This window comes from Podarcis vaucheri (assembly GCF_965113315.1).
Source record: "Podarcis vaucheri genome assembly, chromosome: 5".
NCBI classification, from domain to species: Eukaryota; Metazoa; Chordata; class Lepidosauria; order Squamata; family Lacertidae; genus Podarcis; species Podarcis vaucheri.
In genome coordinates this window covers 42,067,037-42,092,142 of record NC_138763.1, presented here as the reverse complement: position 1 = coordinate 42,092,142, position 25,106 = coordinate 42,067,037, and the positions used below count along the sequence as shown (strand labels likewise).

The 25,106-nt window shown below is 42.4% G+C and overlaps 1 protein-coding gene across 4 annotated transcripts in view; it reads right to left on the bottom strand.

The window, feature by feature from the left end:
* The window catches only part of MYO7B (myosin VIIB), a 61,460-nt gene that overhangs the window by 21,240 nt on the left and 15,114 nt on the right, over positions 1–25,106 (bottom strand). For 2 of the 4 annotated variants that reach the window (XM_082225180.1, XM_082225181.1), the window contains exons 13-34: positions 24,737–24,879; positions 24,116–24,326; positions 23,647–23,782; positions 23,183–23,349; positions 21,970–22,026; positions 19,489–19,626; positions 18,552–18,704; positions 18,126–18,224; positions 17,212–17,306; positions 16,914–16,998; positions 16,117–16,335; positions 14,597–14,704; positions 13,051–13,218; positions 12,038–12,262; positions 11,001–11,162; positions 9,108–9,185; positions 6,718–6,845; positions 5,695–5,821; positions 4,695–4,814; positions 2,590–2,763; positions 737–964; positions 268–435 (exon numbers count right to left, since the gene is read on the bottom strand). In XM_082225180.1, the coding sequence (XP_082081306.1) occupies positions 268–435; positions 737–964; positions 2,590–2,763; positions 4,695–4,814; positions 5,695–5,821; positions 6,718–6,845; positions 9,108–9,185; positions 11,001–11,162; positions 12,038–12,262; positions 13,051–13,218; positions 14,597–14,704; positions 16,117–16,335; positions 16,914–16,998; positions 17,212–17,306; positions 18,126–18,224; positions 18,552–18,704; positions 19,489–19,626; positions 21,970–22,026; positions 23,183–23,349; positions 23,647–23,782; positions 24,116–24,326; positions 24,737–24,879 (3,189 nt within the window). The remainder of the gene's footprint in view (positions 1–267; positions 436–736; positions 965–2,589; positions 2,764–4,694; positions 4,815–5,694; positions 5,822–6,717; positions 6,846–9,107; positions 9,186–11,000; positions 11,163–12,037; positions 12,263–13,050; positions 13,219–14,596; positions 14,705–16,116; positions 16,336–16,913; positions 16,999–17,211; positions 17,307–18,125; positions 18,225–18,551; positions 18,705–19,488; positions 19,627–21,969; positions 22,027–23,182; positions 23,350–23,646; positions 23,783–24,115; positions 24,327–24,736; positions 24,880–25,106) is intronic. The other 2 variants (XM_082225182.1, XM_082225183.1) reach the window with 2 other exon arrangements.

The window sequence follows — 25,106 nt, the reverse complement described above, 5'->3', positions numbered from 1 at the left end:
CCTGTCAGGCCCATACACAATTTGTCAACTTGTTGAAACCTCTCAATTGTCATAAATTCGTTCAGTGGGACCCCCTGCTCAATCCTCCTTAGTAAACCATAGGGGGCAAATATATTGGTCCTCTTTTCCTCTGCCACATTCCTCTAGGACACTTATTTTCTGTTCCAGAAGAAAGCACAGAAGGACAAATGCATTATAAAACAAAGTTATGTAAGACAGAAGCCATGGGATATGTTAGTCCCTGTATGTACCCCTGGGTGTTCTTACCTTAGCGTGAGCATATGTGATGAGGCTCACCCACTTCTCCTTGGATTTAGACTTCAGCAGCTTTGCTGGGATACACTCCTGGAGCATGTTTTGAACCAACTCATTTTGGATGGACTCTCCAAACTGGACGTAGCAATATTTGGCTCCTATCTCCACCAAGTCCTCCTCCTATGACAATTAATCAGGTTTAGTGATTTGCTAGAAGAGGCTTTAACCTAATGTCAGTCATTGCCCAGACTAGACAAATTAGATATTCATCTTCTCCCAAGCAGGTTTGATCCAGAGGTTTGTATAGCACACATATACAGAAGAATGAATTGCACTAATGGCATTGAATAGAATATTGAAATAGTAAGGAAAGATCCATTTGTCAAAGAAATGCCGCTGGGAAGACTGATTATGTATACCCAAACCAATCCATTTCCCAAAGTGCCTTTGGACTCCATGTATTAGTAAATTAAAAACCTACCTTCTCACAGCGGTATTCTCCATATCGAATGCCACGGATGATTTGATGATAGATGAGCTCAGTGCTGACACGATCTTCCTTAGAGTTGTGCCAGGGAGTGAAGACCTCTTTCCTGAAGTACAGACGCCAGGGAGTGTGGCGTTCATGGCCACCCTTCTCCTTTTCCATTTGTTCACACTGGGAAATGGCATCCATTATGTGTTCCCGTTCGCCACCAAGTGACCAAGCCTAACAACATCAACATCACCCATTTCAAAGATAAATGAGGTTGTTTTCCTTAATGGATATTCTAATAATGTCGGGAAAATGCCCCCAAGTCATCTCATGTAAGGGGATAAGTTGTGAGTGAAAATTACACAGTACGTTATATTTCACCAAGATAATTAATTAGCAGCATGGTGTAAGGCAGCCTTCTCCCCATATGCCCAGACCCTACAATCATCATCTGAGATCCTTCCTCCTGCGCCTCCTGCACAAGAGGTACAGAAGGTGGCAACATGAGAGCAGGCCTTTTCTGAGGTGGCTTGTGGAATGCTGTCCCCAGGGAGGTTCACCTGACACCTTTATTATATATATCTTTAGGTGCCAGACAAAAATGTTCCTCTTTAACCAGGCCTTTGGCTGAATAACATTCTACAGCTTTATAAATGTGTTTGTGGGTTGCGGGGTTATTGTTTTGTTGTTTCTGTTTTATTATTATTTTCAAAGAGAACAACAACTACCAGACTTTTAGAAGACATCTAAAGGCTGCCCTATTTAGAGAAGCTTTTAATGTTTGATGTATTACGGTATTTTAATATTTTGTTGGAAGCCGCCCAGAGTGGCTGGGGAAGCCCAGCCAGATGGGTGGGGTATAAATAATAAATTATTATAAACCAATGCTTTTTTCTGGGGATACTCAAGAGTACGCCAGTACCAGAAGCATTTTTTCTAGAAGAAAAGCACTGGTTTTAACTATTTATTTGTGTTTCCATCTTGTATTCTTATCCTGAGATTTTTTTGAAGAGCAGTACATAGATCTAAAAAAACCCCACAACCTGGTACCCTCCTACAACTCCTATCAGCCCCGGGCCAGCGTATGGTAATGCAAGGATGGGAAGGTGGTTTCACTTTATGCCCTTCTAGGGTATTTGTTGATGTCAGGGCAGGGGCTTGATACAAACACTATTCCTTAAAAAAGCCATGTGTGGAACTTTGTAGATAGACACATTTGTAGATATTCAAAGATGAGGTATAAATGCATACCAAAACCACCCCCACATTTATTCCACTGTATTTTGAGACCCAGATGATTGCTAGAAGATAAAAGGTCATTCCTTACTTGAGTATCCAAGGTAGGTTGATATAAATGGGCTCGTTCTTTAAAAAGAATGTCATGTAGACTTTTTGCCCATGCAGACGGAATATGCACGTGTGACTATTTGTGTGAATCTGCTACCAGGAGCACAAAATCTACAGGCTGCATGCAATGGGCTACTTATCATAGGGATGTTAGCCATAGTATGACTTTCACATGACCAAGATAACCACAAGCACATTCAATCTACATCGGTATATGTGTGTGTTTGGCCACATTAAAAAGCCCAAAACGCAAACTGGTCTTCAGATCTAAACACACACCTTCCTTGCTCCAATTATGTGGGAAGATGGCCAACAATCAGGCTTAGAATATGGGAAATTGCATTTTCACATATGAAGAATTGGGCTACACTGATGGCAAAAGGCCCTCTCCCCCCCCCCCCGTCCTGCCTTTCACACACAAAACATAACTGAAATTTAAAAGAGTTGTGCAGATGCCTCCCACCCCCAAATGCATTTACGCAGATTTCATCCCACATGCAATGTTTTTTCACCTTGTCATACAAAGCAATATAGAGAGAGAAACCAAATGTATCCTTCAGGTTAGTTTTCTCAGCAACACGCTGGCAAATTTCCTTTGCAATGGAGGCTGAATCTGCCGAGACTGTGATGCTGCTCCCATTCATCAAGGTCACGCTAAGAGTAATAGGCTTCTTATTCTTTGTTGCCTGAAAGCCAAAGAAACACAGGGGCAGAGTCACACAGCAACTTTCTCCACACTTGCTCAATGAGAGTTCCAAATCTTTACACAAATATCCACCTTTCAGATAAAGGGGAGAAACCTGACTCTTCTAGATGCTATTAGACGAAAGTAATTATGTAGTAACATTCAGGCTTCTTCTGCTCTAAAGCTCTTTAGTACTGCAGACACATTGCTTCTCTGCAATTAACTGGAAGGGTTTAATAATGAAAGTTCAGCACACCACTTAATCCAGCAATGCTCTTCCTTGTGGCCAGCAAAGATCCTTTCCAATATTAATTTTTAAAAAATCTTCCCCATGATCCTGGATATAGGATTAGTAATATATACTGCCTTAATTGTCCCTTGAATAGCTTATCTTAATTGCCTTCATTGTTCTTGCAGCTGGAGTTGGGGTTTAATTACAAGTACTGTATGTTCTGGCGTATAAGGCGACTTTTGAACCCTGGAAAATCTTCTCCAAAGTTGGGGGTTGCCTTATACGCCGGGTATGGTTGTGGCAGGTGGCAGCGGCTGCGCGGGATGCAGCCAGGAGCGGCTGCGGGCTGAAGAGAGCTAACCCGCGCAGTGACGGCTGAGCGGGATGCAGCCAGGCAGTGGCTGTGGGCTGGAGAGAAGAACTGGCGGTGACTCTTCCCACCCACCCCATTCCAAGCCCTTGCCCTCTCGCTCGCTTGCCCGCCCTGCCACCATGAGGACCACCGGATAGCAGGCAGCTATCCCGAAGCAGCAGCAACCGCGGCAGCCTCCCCTTCCCATGGCGAGGTGGTGCGCGGCTTCGGCCGGGGCTCCAAGGAGGTGGGCATCCCCACAACTGCCAGAACTACCAGCCGGTAAGCGCAGCCTGCCGCTTTGCTGGATGGCCAATTGGGGCTCGCTCGCCTCGCCTTGGGCTGCTGCTAGTTGGCTGCAGGCGGGGGTAGTCTTATATGGCGAGTATATCCCAAACTCTATATTTTAACAGGAAAAGTTGGGGGTTGTCTAATACGCCCAGTCACCTAATACGCCAGAATCTGTTGTATTCATTTTAAGAGCAAAATATCAGTACTGAATTTTGCAATAAAAACTGAGATTCTACATAGCAAGATAGCGTTATATTCTCCAGAAATGCACTTCCTCATGGCCAAACTCCTAGGGAAAAAAGAGAATAAATGAATACTTAAAGACTCGACACTCCTGCCACAGGAATGGAAATTGGTACTGGGACAACCAAAAGAGGCTGTTCAGGGGCTGGGGAGCACGCGGGGGGGGGGGATGGGACTCAGCAGTATTTTGCCTATCCGCGCTAGGCAGGTTGTTGCTGCAATCACGTTTTATTGCAAAAATTATATGTTTTTGCCATCTATCAGAACTGGAAAAACAGGCAAGGGGGACAAGATAAAAACCATCTACTGCAACAATCTGCCAATGGCATTCATGGCTTCCACACTGGACACTTTCTGTGACAAAGCCACACTTTCCTCACTCACTTTTTAACATGTATCTGTATGACATCATGAACAAGACAGGTCTCCCTCTCAAATTTCCCTTGTACTGCCTTTCACATTTCCCCCCAAAGCTCAGGAGAAAAAACTTTTTTAAAAGCCCTGAATTTAATAGTTGCCCTATTTCCCCAAGTGCAGATGCCTATTGTGCTGCTATTCCAGCTGATTAGACTGCTCTGGTCATTTCTTAGCTTGAGCTCTGTCCCGTTCCTTCTGTATCATCTGTCCCTCATCACTAGGAATCAAAACTATCACTTTGGCCTTTGTCTAAAGAGTAAGTGAACACAAGGAAGCAATTCCAGACAGACTAGTGCAGAAAGCAGTAAAAAGCACAGACCCCATGAGGAGGTTAACTGCCTTCTGTTACAACCCAGCAAGATTCATCAGTGTGAGAAAAGGATAAAATGATGGTTACCTGCAGCTCCAGCCAACTAGGCGGGTCAGATCGTGTTCCATTCATATATGTACGCTTCAGTCTTTCAGCACAGTATGGGACATATAATGTTGGTCCACCCTGGATGAAATTCAGTAGGTACTGGAAGTATAAAGCAGACCACAGTATTAGAAAGCAAAGAATATCCCCAAATCCTTATTAACCATCTAATACAGGTATGTAGAACTTGCGAAAATATTTACTCTTGGTTTACACCTCTTTTCTTTCTGGGTTTGAATATCATTTCCCAAACGACATGATATTCTTTGACACTCCTTGACCTCAAGGAAAGTGACATTTTTTTCTAGGGTTGCAAATGTGGAAGGAGAAATTTTGTTCCTACCCCACAATTATGCACTGCTACCTTCACTGCCACAACCATCATCTCCACTGCCTTCTCCTCATTCATCCCCTCTTCTGTGGTTGCCAGGAAAGAAGCTCCAAGATGGCACCAGGATCCAGGGCTGCCAGCTTGGCCCTGTGACCATGGGTGCCTGGGGGCTGGGGCCATGGGTGTCATGCAACGTGCATGGCCCTGGCACTGAAATTTGTGGGTGCCCAGTCCCTTCATGGGGAATTTTGTGGGTACTCGGGCACCCAGGGCTCCAGGGAGTTGGCACCTATGCCAGGATCCTAGAGTTGCCAATGAGGTTATTTTAGGGTAACAGCATCTCATCTCAAGATGGTGAAGTGGTGGAAGGTGACAGGGTGGGGGGAGAGAAGAGAAGAGGAGAGGAGAGGAGAGGAGAGGAGAGGAGAGGAGAGGAGAGGAGAGGAGAGGAGGAGGTGGGGAGGCACCATGAGGGTGAGGGCAGCGGAAGGTGGTGGTGGTGGTGGTGGTGAGGGGCAGTAGCTGTGGGCTTTTGTCTTAGACAGTTCCCCCTCTCTATGCACACCTATCACAGACAAAATCCTGTACATTATTGATATTCTAGATTCCAACATACTGTAAAAAAAAAAAAAACCCCCGCAGAATAACTACCTTCACAAACTTGTCTGAAGGACAGAAGGAACTAAGACAGAGAGACAGCAAAATCCAACCTCTCAGATAACTGGTTTGGTTTTTATTCTCACTGAGTTGCTTGCAGATCTGACAGTAAATTTCATCCCTGTGGAAGAAAACTAATTAGCAAAATAATCCTCATCCCCAATGACAGACTTTTTGCTAAACGGATCCATGTACAATTTCCCTGCTACAAGTGGGTGTACTTGAAGCCTGTTTGATTACATTGTGCTTTTTGTTTTGTAATAAATGCTGCACCTAGGCATCTTATGCTCAACCTGGTACAGATCTACACAATTTTTAACACATTTTTCTAAGGGCTATATGCAGGACTGGCTCAACACATTTTGCTGCCTGAGGCAAAGGCCCTCATATCCCACATATAAAAGCCCTACCTATGCTACACTTCTGCTTCATTCTTGTTCTATCAAGAATGCCTAATTCAGGGGTTGCCAATGTGGCACCCATAGGCCTTGCAGAGGGCTTTCCTGGCACCCACAGGGTCCTTGCTCCCACCCCCCTCCTTGCTGAAATTAGGCTGGAAAGAAGCCACCAAATTAAAAAAGTTGGTGTTCTGCATGTGGTGCCCATCTCAGTTTGCAAATGGCCACAGACCCACAAATGTTGGCCTAGTTAATATACCAGATATACAGAATGTTAAAATATGGATGAAGTTAAGATGAACCCAGACTTTTCTAGCTGGTCATTTGGATATACTCTGTACAGTGGTACCTCTAGTTATGAACTTAATTCGTTTTGGAGGTCTGTTCTTAACCTGAAACTGTTCCTAACTAGAGGCGTGCTTTCACTAATGGGGCCTCTTGCTGCCGCTGCGCCATCCGCACACAATTTCCATTCTCATCCTGGGGTAAAGTTCTCAACTTGAGGTAGTTCTTCCAGGTTAGCGGAGTTTGTAACCTGAAGCGTCTGTAAGCTGAGGTGTTTGTAACTCGAGGTACCACTGTAATCTGAAAATGTAAGCTGCCCCTTAATATATAATACCTGATGGCAGGACGCTGGATAGCATTGCCAATAATGAAGTGCACTTTCTCAAGGTTAGACATAGGTCCCTCAGACACAGTGCTTTCCTCCCGAAACATATCTTCCCCATTGCTCAGCTGGTTAGCCACCTAAAATGAAGCAGGAAACCATTTTCCTCCTCTTGCCTGAAAGGTTATTTTCAATAAATACACTTAATTCTGGGATAGGAAATTGTTACATATAACTGATAACATTCTCTTCTATGGAACCATCCCCTTGCCTCCACTCTCTCTCTTTCTCTCTCTCTCTCTCTCTCTCTCTCTCACACACACACACACATCTCCTATATATACTTAATTTTAATTTTATTCGCATATAGGAGCATAGGAAGTTGTCTTAGACTATCAGTCCATCTGGCTCAGTCTTGTCTGCACTGATTATCAGCAACTCTCCAGAGTTTCAGACTGGGGCCTTCCCATCCCCACCTGGAGATGTCCAGGATTGAACCTGGAGCCATCAAAAACTGCTCTGCCATGGAGCTGCTCTGCCATGGAGCTAAGGTACTTCCCCTAATTTTACTTTGTCATTTATATACCTCTCAATTAGCCATGTTCTTTGGGCAGTTCACACATTGAATCATCAATGAAAACAACCAAATACAGAAGTAAGCACCAAAACAAAAAGTAGCACAAAAACATACAAAATCAATAGAACGTCACTAAAGCATAGCAAGGGGAGAAACACAGGAGTTTTAAAAACTAAAATACATTCAATTTTAATTATTAAATGACCTGAAAGGGAAAGAAGGGGGCTTAACCAACCACTGGAGAGATCCTAACGCAAGCGATGGATGTGTCTTTCTGGGGAGAGTATTTCATGACCAGGGTGCCACCACTTAAAAAGTCCTCTCTCTAATAATCATAGAATTGTAGAGTTGGAAAGGACCGCCAAGGTCATGTAGCCCAACCCCAGGCAACGCAGGAATCTTTTGCCCAATGTGGGGCTTGAACCCACGGGCCCTCGGATGAAGAGTCATGTGCTTTACCAACGGAGCTATCCCAGGTGACATAACCTGACTCACTTCACTACACAAGGGGAACCTGGTTGAGGGCCTCTGATGAAGATCCTATGGAAGGAAGTGATCCTGCCTCCAAGCCATTTAGGGATTTAAAGATTCAATTCAATGTTCAGTGAATGACTGAAGATTCAGGATATACAAAATAAAGTGCTTCTTTACACAGTGCGTTGTTAAACTAGAGGCAGTGATGACCACCAACTTGGATGGCTTTAAGCGGATTAGACAAATTCATGGATATAGCTATCAGTGGCTACTAGCTGCATTCAGTATAGTATGCTTCTGAATACCAGTTTCTGGAAACTGCAAGAAGTGCTATTGTGCTCAGGTTCTGTTGTGAGCTTCTCATACGCATCTGGCTGGTCACTGTGAGAACAAGATGTTAAACTAGATGGGCCCTTGTTTTCTCTCACAGGACTTGTCTTACATACTTAATTCATAATTCAAACTGATGCACTATGAATGCTTATTTGGAAGTAAATCCATCTGTCCCGTCATATTTATTGTTGATCAGAGGATCAATGCCAACAAAATGTGTTTGGTGGGACTTGGTCCTGAATAGGATTGCAGCCTTCATTTCCTTTTAATTCTTGAGACATAATCCTCCCACCCCCTATTGCAGGGGTCAGCAAACTTTTTCAGCAGGGGGTCAGTCCATTGTCCCTCAGACCTTTGGGGAGCCAGACTATATTTTTTGGGGGAAATGAACAAATTCCTATGCCCCCAAAATAACCCAGAGATGCATTTTAAATAAAAGTACACGTTCTACTCATGTAAAAACACCAGGCAGGCCCAGCAAATAACCCAGAGGTGCATTTTAAATAAAAGGACACATTCTACTCATGTAAAAACACGCTGATTCCCGGACCGTCTGCAGGCCAGATTCTGCCCCCGGGCCTTAGTTTGCCTACCCATGCCCTATTGTCTTTGTGCCTTCTTTATAATGTTCAGCAAGGCGGTTGGGGTTCTTTTTGTCTTTTAAGTTCTGTGCAAGCAACCAAATTGTCCTACTCTTACAAACATTTCTTTTTTCATTTAACATCAAGTCTGGTCACTTGACTCAAAGAACCGGCTCCCCTTGCTTTCAGAATGGACATGCTTTCATATGCAATTTTTCTATTAAATTACTATTGCCCAGAGTACTTATTATTAAACAATGTAGTTCAAGCCCAGGGCTTTTCCCCCAGCTTGAACTCATCAGAACTCAGTTCCGGCACCTCTCAGGTGGACACCATTGATATTATAAGAGAACAAGGGAGGCATTCGTGGTGAGTTCTGGCACCTCTTTTTCTGTAAAAATAGCACTGTTCAAATCCAATGTCAAAACATAGCCTACCTTTCCAGTCAGCTTGGAGTTGCGTTTTAGTTTCACAGATGAAATGACATTGGAAAACTTGTCCTTCCTGTTGTCCCTCTAAGACAGAAATGTTCATTATGAACTTTGATCCTCAAAAGTCAGTGGCAACTGCTAAATTAAGGGAAAATATTCTCTACAGTCTCAAGCACTGTTTCCTGAGAACTTTCCAGTCAAGTAGTACATGCAGGAATTCTGATGCAAAATAAGAATGATTTGTTGTCCACAGTATATGTTATACTGGTGATTCTGGATTCCACAGTATGAAAGACACACGTGGATGACATATCAGACTATTGCAAACTTTTGGTTTTAACAAGTTCTTCATAAGGCACAGGTAATCACATAAAGAAGTGGAGAGAAAAGATGCCATGGGAGCATGTGGAGCTTTTAGGCATGCATAGGACAGCCAGGCTCCAATAAATTCACCAGCAGATCACCTGGAATCAAAAACACTTTCTAGAATGTTGGTAGACTTTCATATTAAACATTTGGTTGAAGAAAACACTTTGAGGAGCAGAGGTAGGTTATTCTCCAGCTTAGCCAAGGATTTTCTGAAACCACTTTTTCTGAAACCCTAACTCTGCTTTCACTGTAGTCAGAAGCGAGACAAGGGTCTTGCCAAGTACTTTGCAGATTTTTATTTTGAAAGAAGAATCACACACTAGACTATCTCCCCCTCCCAGCACTATAAATCATGCACTGAGTAATATAAATGGAATGTAGGACTTTCTTTTCACACAACAGAGTACTAATGAACTATGACCCAGTTTTCTTCCAAACCAAAATGGGTTACAATTAACAATGGTCCAATCATAGACAACTAGCCTGTCCTCATTAATTATACCAATTCAAGTCTGCAAGGACTAATTGCAGGAAATTAACAATTAAGCCCCAGAATCCAGCTACAACATGGAACAACCAACTGCAAAATTCCTTTCATCTTGGCCAATCAAACGCAGATCCCCTGGTCCATACACACTGTACCAGTTATATTAATATAGCACTTAATGACCCTCTTGGCTTTGCATCTCTATGATGGCTGCAAAATCAGGATAATTATCAAGCATCTCATAGATGGAAATTCTTGGTGAGTGTGTTACTGGCAGGAGTTGCATAGGTTTGAATTAGGAGATTTGGCTCTAGTCTACAGCTGCCTGGTGTGTTGCACCTACATGAAGGCCATTTAGCATCTCCACGTTCTGGGTAGACATCCCAATCATCTAGGTGGGTCATCGGATCCTCTAGGAAAGGAAGAACTGCAAGAGATTTCCTCTTTCTTATTAGGTCTTGCATGAGCAACATGGTCTTCCCAAGCAATGGTGTGTGCCTGTATCCTTCAGTTGCTTTCAGTCCTGCCTCCTAGTTTCTCCTTTGGTCTGGACTTACTCTCCACCCCTGCTCTCTCAGCTCACCTCAGGCTGCTCCCCACAGCCCAGCCTTGACAGCCCCACATACAGCCTGGGAGTTTGGGGAGGTCTGCTTCAGTTCTTGAATGTAGCAAATTAAAATGCAGACTTCCAGCCTCCAGTTACCAAGGTCAAGCTCAACATGCGTTTGTAACTTAGTGTGTTTTTTTTGCTTTATAAAACAGTTGTGAAAGTCCCTCAGTCCAGGTCAGGATTGCAGCACTTGGAGATGCGAGGTGAAAGGTCATCCTTCCTACACACTGACATTCCCCCTCTGAGATCTTCTCCCTCCTCCAAGATGCCACTGCAAATACAGTAGTACCTCTGGGGGCAAATAACTATTTTCTGGGTAATTTTCTGGGGGAGAACAGCACAGGCGAAAAGGTTAAGATGCAAATACTTCAAAGGGAGTGGTCTAATTTTCATAAGATTATAGCTGTGGAAAAAAATGTTGTCTTCCTCTTACCACATCAGGACTGCAGTTGCCTGTGGGCTGCAGCTGGTTTTTCTTGCCAAAGGTATCATAGACCTGAGTCACTTCAGAGCTGCTCTTGCTGTTGGTGTTTTTTCCTAGCTCTGGTAAGTCACCCATGAACTGCAAGATGGTGGTCCAAACGGCTAGAGATGCCTAATACGGATAGGACACACATTGAGATTGTTTTGCATAGTAATGGTAAAACTAACATGTCACATATTTTACCCATGGGTATTTGCATGCACTTAATTCCCACAGAGGTTTGTGAGGTTCTGTGTGCCTGTACTGAAACCATAACAACTTTGTGATATAATCTGCAATAGTAGCAGTAGCTAGGCAGCAGCAGTTCAGTCAGTAGCTGGCACTGGTTTTTGCTAATACTGTACTGTAAAACCAGCTTGTTAGTTTGTCCTGTGTTGAGACACAATATGGAGGATTATAAACCGATTCAGTACATCTTAGTCAATCTTATAAACTTCATTTATTAAATCTGCATATGAATAAATACATATTCTCCCTTTGTTTTTCGATAACGACTGCATGAGGCATTCCCTCCCATATGTGAGAGACGGTGGTATTTTTTTAAGTGCCTGTGTTTTAAAAAAGTTCTTAAAAAAATTGCTGCCCAGTAAATTAGGGTTTTGCTTTTAACTGAACAAATATATTGTAAATCAATTAATATAGCAGTTGTATTGACTAAGGCTGCATACACACCATACATTTAAAGCATGTGCCTTCCCAAAGGATCCTGGGAACTATTGTTTGTTACAGGTGCTGGGAATTATAGCTCTGTGAGGGGTAAACGACAACTCCCAGGGTTATTAAGAGGGGAAGAACATCCTTTAAATGTATGGTGTATACACAATCTAAATCTTGCATTCTAGCATTGGTGTTCTTTCTATTTTATTTCTAGAACAGCATTTTGTGTCCTGCAGAAAACAAAGGGGGGGGGGGAGAATAAGATCTAGGGTGCTGCTATAGTGTTGTCCTCAGAACTTAAGCAGCACAGCGAAGAAGAGTTACCCTACCAGAATATCATCCTTTTCCTCATGGTAGAGCAATGGGTGGCGCAGCGGCCGTCGAATGTGCGTATGTGTAGAGGAACCTTGGAAGTAAGTGGCTGCAAATTTTGGGAATGAATATTCTGCAAGACCACTCGTCTCCTCTTCCTCTTCCTCCAGCTCCATGGCCATCGGGATCATATCCAGGTCCACCTCGTTCAGTTTGTACATCTGTGTCTTTGTCTCTAAGTCCTAAAGGGCAAAGAATCACAGACTATGACACAGAAGAAGAGAGCATCTCTCTCTCTCTCTCTCTCTCTCTCTCTCTCTCATGTTGTTATTGTTAAGTTGTGGGTGAACATATCAGACGACACAGCGATTCTTCAAACAGCTCTTGTTTATTCACAGACCCAGAACAGAACTGAACTGAAGGGTTCAGCCAGCCTGCTTATATAGAGCTCCACTACAAGGCAACAGTAACAACTTTCTGTAACTATCCAATCACTGCACGTCACTTTCAATTCCTTATTTGCATATGTGGACCTGAGTGAAAACTATATACAGTATCCCCCTGCTGGCCCAGGGTGAGAACTTCAGTACATAACAGTTATCCTTCACTCTCTGCCTTCCCACAGAAACATCAGTGCTTACTAGTCCTGATGGCGGCAGTGTTTGGGGAACATGAGTCAGAGAGCGTTGTTGCACTCGTGTCCTGACTGTGAGCTTCCCACATGCATGTGGTTGGCCACTGCAAGAACAGGATGCTGGGCTAGATGGACCTTTGGTGTGACCCCGCAGGGCTCTTCTTATACCGAGGCTCCAGCAAGGCTGTTGGCTTGTCTGAGGCATTTCTACCCTGCCTTTTAGCCAAGACACTCTACAAAACTGTGTCAATGTCGGCTATTAAGAAGCATCATTGTAAGGTGTGCATAGTGGACACCTTCTCTATTAAGATAGTATCTCCAGGTGGCCAATTCATATGCTGTTTTCCCCCCTGGGGGTGAAGAGGCCTATACAATACTGACTTTACAGCTGCTTACCTCAAAGCCCAGAGGAGCCTGTCCTTCTTGGCCTCCGATTAAAGAAGGTAAGAAACCAAATACTCTGTCCACCATTTCCTGGTCACTGATGACATCATATATTGCTTCATGTTTGTCGTCAACAGCATCATATTTCCTTAGCTTCTCAGCATCCTCTCCCAGTTGTTCCTGTGGATATGAATCCATGTTATATGAATCCATGTAGCCAGCTCTGGGAACTTGTGGGAATGAAAATCTGTACACACACCAAATCCTCATAGGCACAAAGTGCAAGTTTGGATTTCCATGGCCAGGAGGACAAACAGGTTTACAAAGTAAGTTACTAGAATGCATATGGGAATACTCAGGAGCAAAGTATGCAAGCTACTCAGAGCATACAAAGATGGACCAGATATTTTCAAATGTTTCTAAATCTCATCTAATTCTGTAAGCAATCTACTCCTTATAAGCCTAATTTCTGTCACCTAGATTTCCAGGGACAGGCACAGTGGTATCCTGGTAAAGCAGATCTAAGTAGTAGATATCTGACCATATACAATATACAATTAACTGTGTAATCTCACTGTATACAAGTTGTACAAGTGACAATAAAGTATTTCAATATAACATGCTGGAACTAAGCTTGCTGAGACCCAGCATATGCTCTTGGATTCCAAGCAAATTATTTCATTTTCAAATACGTATAGGGAACAAGAAGATTTCATGGTGAAAATAATTTGCCTGGCTAGTAAAGGTAAAGGGACCCCTGACCATTAGGTCCAGTTGCAGATGACTCTAGGGTTGTGGCGCTCATCTTGCTTTACTGGCCGAGGGAGCCGGCGTATAGCTTCCAGGTCATGTGGCCAGCATGACTAAGCCGCTTCTGGCGAACCAGAGCAGCGCACGGAAACGCCATTTACCTTCCTGTCGGAGTAGTACCTATTTATCTACTTGCACTTTGACGTGCTTTCAAACTGCTAGGTTGGCAGGAGCAGGGACCGAGCAATGGGAGCTCACCCCGTTGCGGGGATTCGAACCACCAACCTTCTGATCGGCAAGTCCTAGGCTCTGTGGTTTAACCCACAGCGCCACCCGCGTCCCAATTTGCCTTGCTACTTCTTACTTTAAAAAAATCAGATGACCTTATAAGGAAAGTTGTGGGGCACTTTTAACCCTCTAGATGTTGATAAACTACGACTCCTATCAGCTCCAGAAACCATGGCCTTCAGGGATGATGGAAGTTGTAGTTCAGCAACACCAGGCAGACCAAAGGTTCCCCACCACCTGTTATAGAACCATAACACATGCATGAAATGAACTTCACTTTCACAAACGGCAAAGTAATGACAACAGGTACAGATGGGAGGACATTTGTTGCGTATGATGAACTTTCCTAATATTTCTGCACAGACAGAACTCTCAATCAACATGCATGTCTTTCTGCTTTGGAAATATGTCCACTTGCATCACTGTATGTGACCTGCTGTGGAAGCACACATTTCTTCTGTGGGAGTTTCTTCTGCCTGAATGCCATCATACTGAGAGCCCGGCGACCGAGAGAACCTACCTTTTCTATTCTAAGTGCTTCTTCCCTTGCTTTCTTTGCTCCAGTTATTGGAAGGAGATGCTTATCTTCCTTGAAGCGTAGCTGTCTGGCTTCCAGTTTGAGTTGCTGCTGCAGGTAACAGAAACTTACTATTGTTGTCTTTAGCCAGATTTATCACTTTGCACTCCCTCCTTTCCAAATGATTCCCAGCCTAACATTTGCATATAGCAAGGGCAAAAGTCTCACTGTGAGCCCCCTTCCAGACAGCCTTTCTATTATGCATCCATGATGATTTGTGCTCGTGATCTTGTGGGGAAGCCACATGTGATCTCAATTTCAATACTCTTTGCACCTGGAAAAGTTTTGGGCTGGTCACACTGCTTCATTTCCATTCAGGGCATACCTAGTAACTTCCTGCTGAAATCTTGTAACTTTTTACACCAGGAATGTTCTCGTTTATTTTTTCTCTGCTTTTGTTGAGCTATATCCTCTCCAGACAGCAATAATATGGTAGCAGTGGGGAAGCATCACAGAGCAACCAATAAAGCAGAATAAATGCACCACGAATACACTATTATTGCATCAAGAACATAAGAATCGTAGAGTTGGAAGGGACCACGAGGGTCATCTAGTCCAACCCCTGCAATGCTGGAATATTGTGCCCAACGTGGGGCTCAACCTCATGATCCTGAGATTAAGAGTCCCATACTCTACCATCTGAGCTATCCCTGCAATGAAACACCAGTTTCACCTTTAGAATTAGTAAATACTACTGTTAGAACCTAAATATCTACCGTATACTGGTGTCCTTATAAATCAATAGCTTTCATTCTGTATTTTAAAGTTGCATCAAAAATATTTTGGAAAATTAATGTCTTTTAAAGTCATCACATATCATTTTGGCTGTGAACGATTTTTAAAAATTTATTGCAAGTGCTAAAGGCAAAACTCATTCAGTGACATCCTGGGAAACCATAGTTAATGGTTAGTGTGACTGGGCCTAAAAGGACTTTTTCACTTTTCCCTGCTAGTACTGGGAGGAAACAAACCATGTACTCTGGATTTGCAATGCATCCAAAACAAGGATTACAGTTTGTTTCACTCCCATAAATGCATGATCTGTATGCATTCACTGATCATAGTTTGTTGCAGTAAAACATGGTTCAGTGGACATAAAGCAAAGGCAGAGATTGTGGTTTGTTTCTTCCATGCTCCAGTGAAGAAGAACTAATCAAGTCTCTTAACCATGGCTTGTGACATGTGAATGAGGCCAATATATCTAACCCTGAACACAAACAAATTGAATTGGTATGTATTTTAAATAATTCTTTTCTAATCACCTTGTCAAGAGTTCCAAGACCGCACCCTCAACTGTAGTAAGCAGGGGGTCATGATTAAATGATTATGTAGTGTTCAGTTATTTTGTACCTTGAGGATACTAAAATCATCGCTAGGCCAACTCTCTATTCGCAGGATTTGGCTGCTGTCAAGCTTTCCTACTATGATGTTTCATGTGCTGATTATGATCCAACTGTACCCACCTCTCTCTTCATTCTCTGGAAGCTCCTACGAGCAAACATCCCTCTGGCATAAGCCTGTATCACACACACAGCTTTCAGCTGCTCAGCTGTTTTCTGGCGCATCAGGTAACCTCGACACAAAGCTTGGAACTTAATCACACTTGCCCGGGCGGCCTCATATTGCTTCACAAGCTGCCTGCTCCGGAAAAGGGCCTGCAGGCGCTCAAAACCCAACATGATCTAACCACACAAGAGAAGAAACGGACAAGGTGCATGAACAGCAGGTTAAAAATGCTTCAAATGAATAAATATTCCATTGTCTTTGAAAGCATCTCATGGAGGTCCTTGCTACAGTGACAAAACCAAATTTATTCTATCCACCTCCTATCTTATCCATACACTAAAAGCACATCAGGAATACATGCAAGCAACAGTCCCCCCCCCCAGATAAATCAGCCATCTGTTAGACCCTAGACAGTTGTTGCATTAAAAACAACAACTGAACCAAGGCAGGGATCCAAAGAACTATGTGAAAAGCACATCCAGGGGGATTTTTTGACACTTTCCCCTTTGCACAGCAGAATGTTGTGCCATAGCACAACTTGCAACATTTCAAAAGCAGCCCACCATATAGTTTGAGGTGTGTGAAGTTCCATAAATAGTTCCATAAGTAGCTGTGCAGCTGATTCTCTGAATCCCATTCAAAGAAATGTTTGAGTGTTCTAGGACTTTTAGTGTAAGAACCTATGAATAGTGTGCCTGGCTATGCAGAGCCCATTTTGATAACTGCATCTGAAAGATCCACGCAAGCTTTTTACCATCTTGAAGTTCTTTCGACAGCAATATCCCCTCCAGGCTGTCTGAATAACCACAGCACAGCGCCTCTGCCTCAGAAACTGTTTCCTGCAGGCAGAAGGAATTAAAACAAAAACAAAACAAACCTCAATATGCTAACATTAATCCCAAAATAGTGGGTCCAGTGGAATAAACCCAGAACTGCACCCCCTCCTCCCCACCTCACATACAAAAGCCACCTGCATCGAGCCCAAGAAAAATGCAATTTTCTCCCCATGGGTAAAATACCCAAAGGAAATTAATCTTCAGAAGCATTTTTACCTTTCCTTGAACCCTCTCAGCACTTTCTGAATTAAGATGGCTTTCTCTGTGAGTGCTTTGTCTCTCTGCACCTCCAGTACTGTATCATGATAGTCCTATTAAAGAATGGAAAAAATAATAATTCACATGTTTATCACCAACTAATCTAATCTAAAAATCACCACATATAAAAGGTTTGTAACAAAACAGAACCAATCAGTCTGTATATAGGACAATATATGAGTATTGCTCTTAGCAACAAAATGTATTAGAGAATCTGTGATGGAGATGGAGGAAACACTTCTGCTTTGTCATCTAGTGTCAACTGATTTAGATCCAGGTGAGGGGAACAAGGGGGGCAAGTACAAAAATTAGGCTGGATGTTACAACAGCCGTGAAGTCAGCTTGTAGACTCAGCTTCAAGATGGAGAGTAAGTTCCTCTCAAGCATGGGTGTCCACAGAAATAATTTGGGCAGGAGAAGACAAGGTCTATGACTTGTAAGTACAAGTTACTGAGTTGTGACTGAACCCTGTGCACCACTACATAATGCTGAAGAGAAGCGATGAGAAACAATTCATAGAAGATCAGGCAAACAGACCTGAGGGAACAGTGCTCTCACATAGGTCCTATCTGCACTATACGTTTAAAGCTGTGTCGTATCACTATAATCTGTCATGGCATCCCCCAAAGAATCCTGGAAAGTGTAGTTGTTAAGGGTGCTGAGAGTTGTTTGGAGACCCCTATTCTCTTCACAGAGCTACAATTCTGAGTGGTTTAGCAAACAATCCCTTTGGGGAGGGTCACTCTGTGAGGGAAATAGACGTCTACTAACAACTCCCAGAGCCTTTCATGATCTAAAGTTCCCAGGATTCTTTGAGGAAAACCGTGACTGTTCAAAGTGGACAAAACTGTTAGATTAAACCAGTAACTTACTTTCAGGAATACTTTGGTTCTTCCAATTTTCCACTCATCATCTTTTCCTATCACCTTCTCACAGATGTAAATGCAGCACTGGCGAGCATCATTCTTCAGCTGAAATGTAAATCAATTGTCACATTTATGTTTGGTTGGAAACTTAAGAGGCCTCATGAAAAATAACTAAGAAATGGGCACCAGATTCTGGTCATACTCTGGAAGTACATTTTTACACTAGAATTGGTGAGATTTATATCACTGGTAATACTGCCATATAAATTCTTGCAACTGCTAAAAAATGATTTAAGAAAGCATAAATAAAGAAATCCCTTTATTGGTGATATGCTTACTGGATATGTATATAGCAGTAAGAAGGGATTCAAAATTTACAAATCAATATGCCTCTTATTGCAGTAATAAGGTTGATCAGTCCTGCTAACTTGCCTGCTCACGAGAAGACATTGGCTGCAGAACTCGGTATCTCTCAAAGAATTCTGCAAAGCCATAGCGAATTGGGTAGCCAGCTTTCCTAATCCGGATGGTTTCCATCATTCCAGAGTAGCGCAGCTGACGGATACAGAGTTCTCGGTCGAACAGCTGAAAATAAAACACACAGCAAAATTTGACACAAACAACCTCGGTTCTGGATCATTTACATTAAGTGTTCCTGTTTATTCTTTTCACACCTCATCTTGGGTCTAATGAAAAATATATCTCTTTCACATTTTCAGTCAAGTTGGGATACCAGAACAAGCACAGCGGGGAACAAGGGATGTCAATATTGCCGAACATTTGCTAGAGTCACCCACTTGCTTGCTTCTTATTCGTACCTGCCTATTAATACAAATTTTCACCAAAATGAATGGGCCAGCCTATTAAACCCTAGAATGTCAATCACATAAAGAAAATTAGATCTGAATGTGCCATCTGCAGGAAACTGCTCTCATTTGGAAGCACCCTGTCACATGCACCACCTTGCCCCCGTGACTGGGGGGGCGGGCGGGCGGGGCGGGCAGGGCCACACGACGTCAGCACACCGGGTATGCATGCCCTGCTGCATGCACGCGTGGTGAAAGCATGCCCTGTGGCATCCTCGCATCTTGCACTCACACCCAGTGGCATGCTGACATCACTCACACATGCTATGGGGTATGCTGACATGTTGTGCAGGTGCCCCGTAGCTTGTGCATGTGACACAAGTGTGCCCCGCAACATGCAGGGGGGGCTGGCCCTTTCGTTGGATTTTTTTTTTTTTGAGGGGCTGGCCCCCATCCCCCACCTCTGCTAACTGTACAATTCCTCCCAAACGAATATCCTTTCTCTTCAAACCAACAGATGCTAAAGACAAAAGCTTGATCAAGATATTTTAATGAAATATTACCATTGGCCTCTTGTAGTCATTGGGTTTGATACAGCGGATAAAATACGGCTGGCAGTTACTCAGGATTTTCATCAGCTGCTCCAGGGACTGTTTGAACTGCCCCCCTAACGTAGAGAGACGCTTGGTGGTATCTGACCCCTGGGAGAGCAAACCACATGTCTTGAATATCAATTCAACACCCACATGCATTGAATGCCTATGCTGCATTATACATATATATATACTGCCTCAGTGACTGAACACCCATTGACAGTGCACTCCTACACATGTTTACTCTTGAATAATAAAATGCTGATGAGGCACATTTTGCTTGATGCTGTGATGTAGACAAACCAATAATGAAAATGCTAATACAACCATACAGGGAAAAGCCCTTTCTTACTGCTTTGCATTCGCATTAAAAACAATTCAAGCAATGCATTTTCAGAGAAAATGTGTTCTTAATATTGCTGGCGAATATGTCCTTAATAAAAAGCCATACTTTTTATGACTGACAAGTTCTCTCTTTGTCTACTGTGTCCCCCTAGTGGACATTTGTAATGTGTGTCTGAAGCTGTGGAGCATATATCCATTGCCTCTCCTGTTATGTTTGTAGACCTGAGGTTCCCTTTTCAACATGGTTTGTGGGACCTATTGGTTTTATATATGAAGTACTACTGCCCTCCAATGGCCAAAATCACAAACCAAAGGAAACCATCCTTTTATAATACCAACAGTCAACTTGCTCAGAATTCTTCAACAGGCATAGATGTATAAAGGAAAAATGACAAATGTAAAAGAGAGGGTGGTATTATGTGTCTCTACTGGAGCTGACCTGATACTTTTTTTGTTGGATATTTTAACTTCTTTAAACAAAGAACATAAAAGTTTAAAGAAGAACTATGGGTAATATCCAGCATTACTCATATTCAGAATAGACCAATTAGTTAGAAATTACCCTCTATAAACTAGGTTACAATCGAACATTTAATTATCTCAATGCTGTAATAGTGTTATTGTTAATGCCACAAAATGGTGGAGTGGCAACTCAGATGTGCAAATTCAACAGAGTAATAACATAGGGGTAGCTCTTGCCTGCTCTGAGGGGGGAAAACAATAACTGTGGACAGAACAAAAGTCTAAAGAAAAAAAGACATGCCAACCAAGAGAATAAAGGAGGTAAAATGAAACAAAATTACTATGAATAGACACATATTACATATTTTAACCATAGCAAGAATTATTCATGCTAAGGCATGGATGAACATTCAAAAACCCCAATGAACTTGACATAATTAGGAAGTTGTGGGAACACGTAAATACAGGCAAACTAGTAGCAATGTTACAAAATACTGTAATGTCAATAATGGTAACTACAAGATACATAAAAATGTTAGGAATAGCAAGACAAGTGGACTTTTTATCGTTTACATATTTTCCCCCCTATAACTTCAATATTTAATATTTAATGTTTATACATTTATATATTTATATTTTGGAAGAACTGATGCAAAAGAATTGTGATTATTCTGGATGTATTTACTCTATTCTGGTAATTTCTTTTAGTTTTTAAGCACTGGAAAGCTATATAGCTTGAAAATATCTGAATACAATTGTGTATGTACTAGGAGTACAAATGTGGATGGATAAAAAACAGGATCTTCCATTCTGTATTTCAATGGACATCTATGCCCAGGGATGGCAAGCTTCAATCTATAGGTCTAATTAGGCCCACCAGTCCTCCTACATGAGACCATGTAGGTCAAGGCACAACCAACTGCCCTACACTTGACATCATATATACTATGTACAAGCCTGGCTCAGCCGAAGGGAGGTTTGCAGGCACCACCAACCAGCTGACCGCTGGTGCCTGTAATGGCATATGCAAACTGCTGGGGAAAACAGCACCTGATTAAATTTGCTGATTAAAATCTATCTTTCCCTTCCTTCCAAAAGAGCCCGGGTTCAGGTTTTCAAACCCCCAAACAAACTCAGAAGCAAAAGATAAAGGATCAGCTGTGTATATGAAAAATATCTGAATAGGGCAGGTGGCAGCTGCTTTTCAAGTAGCCTTGAAACCTTGCAATTATTCTGGAAGCTGATGTTTTCAGAGAGAGATAAACACACAAGGTGCTTTCCTGCAAAGAAACAAGGACATCTAGGCATGGGCATATCTCTCAGTGTCAGTTTCTCTCAGTGTCTTATTTTTAAAGCTTAAGTTCAGTTAGCATGAGCATATGCTCCAGAATGGGGGAAATGTGGCTAACAGGACATGCACGTTCTGCAGGTAACTTAGCAACCTTTGTCAGAGTTGCAGGGGAATGCCTGAAATTTTCCCAACAGTAGGCACAATCCAAAGGAAATAGTTCGCCTTCCAGCCTACTGAAATAAAATAGGAATTGCACAAACTCACAGCTGCTACAGAAATAATTAAAGCCAGGTGATGGCTTTAGGGTTGTTGTTGTTTTTTCAATCATGGCATTTCTTCTCCAAGCAGTTTACCTGTCCAAAGGCAGCAGGTGATGTTCTGGATTGCACAAAACCCCGGCAGGACAATGACTGGTGGCAAAAGGACAGCAAAAGGGTAGAATTTTGAAAGAATAAAGGAGGAAATGAACAGATGGATAAGATAAGTACAGCAATTATTTGATGTTTCACTACAGTTAGATTGAAGATAGTGCAGGGGGAAATCTGAAAAGAGCATCATGTGGATAAATCCTAAACACTTGCATTGGCACAACACTGCAATAATGTCCCTGCAATGCTATTACAACATGATGGCTGCGAATTTGCACAGCCACCGCATATCCTTTCTCCAAATAGTTGAGGACAATGTAGACTGATGTTATCTCATTTTATCCTCATAATAACCTTGTGTCTGAGAGATGTTGGCTAGTTTGAGATTACCCAATGACCTTCACAGGTGAGTAGGGATCTAAGCCTAGGTTTTCCTGGTTTAGGGCCAATATTCTAACCACTTCATCACACTGGCTAAATGCTTAGAAATGCTTCATCCTGATTTGCCAGTGCTATGACTGCAAAATTGTAACACCTGCACTAGTTGGACTGGGCTTGCTCCTCCTCAGCCACTGCTTTGCAGTCAATAAACATGCAGATCTTCCCCATACCTGTCATACAAGAATTGCAGGGGACCCCATCCCCTCACAACAGGCCAAGGTTGTGTACAAACTATGACTTCAAACTATAACAATCACTCCTAGACTGCATACACACTGTATCTTCAAAGCTCATTCAAAGCACCCTTTTCCTCTCAAAGAATTCTGAGCACTGTAGTTTGTTAAGGGTTGCTGGGAATTGGAACTACAGTGACCAGAATTTCTTGAGGGAGGGAAATATGCTTTGAAAGTGCTTTAAAGATAAAGTGTGTATGCAGTCTAGGAGTGATTGTAACTGTAAAAGATGCTTTGCTTGCTATATATTTCTACTCTCCTGTTTTGAATCTGGTAACCCTAGGAAAACAAAACTGCATATTCTGACCAAACCACTTATTCTAACTTGGAAAGTATTTTCTGAATTATAGGATAAAGCAGCCTTATCTAATATAAATAACTTGGGATCATTCCTACTATTATACATTTAAAATATGGCAAAGGCTTAAAAAATTGACACAGAAGGCAAAGTGCAGCTAGAATGTCTAAGAAATAGAGGCTGGGAGGACATCTACATTTCAAGTCAGTGCTGGGGGGCAGCTAACCTTGAGGGTGGGATCTACTCCTAGATGCCTGATGCTCCCACGGCCAAAAGGAATCACATTCACAGGTGTCTCCACCTGAAAGACCTGTCTGAGGAATTTGTTTTTGGATGAATGAACCAACTGCAGGATGTCAGAGCTAAGCATGTCACGGTTTTTCTCGAGAAAACCTGTAAGAAAGGAGAAGCAAGGTAAATCAAGCCTTTCTGCTTGATGCCAATCTCAGTATCGTACTGCGTTCCCTTGGCCATTCTCCCTCCTCTCTCTTTGATAGTGGCCATTCCCACTCCATTGAAATGGACCCTGCCTACCACACCACTTCAGTAAAGGAATGAAACAGCTGTTTATGAACCAAGAATTAGTTTGTCAGTATCAATCTGCAGGATTTGAAACTAGGGAAAAAGGAACTCTCTTTGAATTGATAGATGATATAATGCTGGGACAGGGAACTTTTATTATTGACTCACCTTTAGACTGGTAATAAACAACACCAGCAAAATGGTTGATACCAAAGACTGTGTCATGGACGCTTCTTGGTGGAATGTAGATTTTGCTTCTGCAATGATGATTGTTGATTTTGTGCAACATGGTTGTGTCTGTTCCCTGGAAGCAAACCACAACATGAGATTAAAGTGGGTCGGGGAGGATGCTAATACGTGCTCAAAACAAGGAAAATGTGTGGCAAAAGACTTCCTGAGTTGCGACAATGTGGCAACAACATTTTTAGAGTCAGGAAATATTTTAGAGATACAGAAACCTGAGGGGTCTCTATTAGGTTGCCTGCACAGCAAATAGCTCCAGATGTTTAAAGCAAGAGAGCCAAGCTACACAGCTAGATTCACAACATGCAACACAAATCAATACAATATAGCAACAGAAGAAATAAAAACAAAGCTAATTCCCTGTGGCAGCCTGGAGAAAAACCACAATACTCACCTTAGGGAACCTGCTTTCTTCATCAATGAGTGACACAATATTCATGGGTTTGAGTGCAATCACTTCCAAGGCGGTACAGTTATCTGTGAAGTCAATGTGACTCCAGGTGATATGCTCAGCCAAGTATTCCTCCTGCTCTAGCTTGAAGACATGCGCTACAAAGAACTGCTGGAGATGCTCATTGGCAAAGTTGATGCACAGCTGCTCAAAACTGCAGGGACACAATTATTTCTTATTTATCGTGAACATTTATATTATTAATATAATCTTCCCTTCTGGTCCTTCATAGCCTTCAGATATTGAGGTCTGGGTAAAATATACACTTAATGAGAAATACAACTGGCTGAGTAACCAATTAAAAGACAAATGATTAATCCACTAAAAATCTTGACTCACCAGGCAGCTCTCATGAAATCTAGCATATATCAAGGGCAAGTAACAAACACCACACACTTTCACTTCAGCATGAAGCTGTATCAGTGGACCTCAATCATCTTCAGTGTGGAAATTAATTAACTTAAAATATAACTTCCATCAATACTAATGGTTACAATTTGTTTCTGACATGGTGTGCTATTTCTCAAAACATCCCACAAAACAGTTAAAACTTGAATGTCATACCTGTTAGTGGTAAAATTTTCAAAGCCAAAGATGTCCAGTAGCCCAATGGACCTGCATGTTTTTTTATGACCCTGAGATGGTGGGTTGTAAATTGCAGTATTGATCTTATTAACTATCCAGAGGAAGAGGAGTCCATAGATCCCCTGGGTAAAGAAAAGGTGCATAAGAGCATGGTATTTAACACAAGTTGCATTCACATGTGGGGTTCATTGCATTGGTTTAGCTGATTATAAGGCTAGTGCTTCTGCCCCATTTTCTAATGTTCCTTTCACACTGTACAAACCTGTTTCATCACATCTCAACCACCAAACCATCAGGTTGCAGTAAATGTCATGCACACAGCAACAAGAAGCTGCAATAAATAAATAAA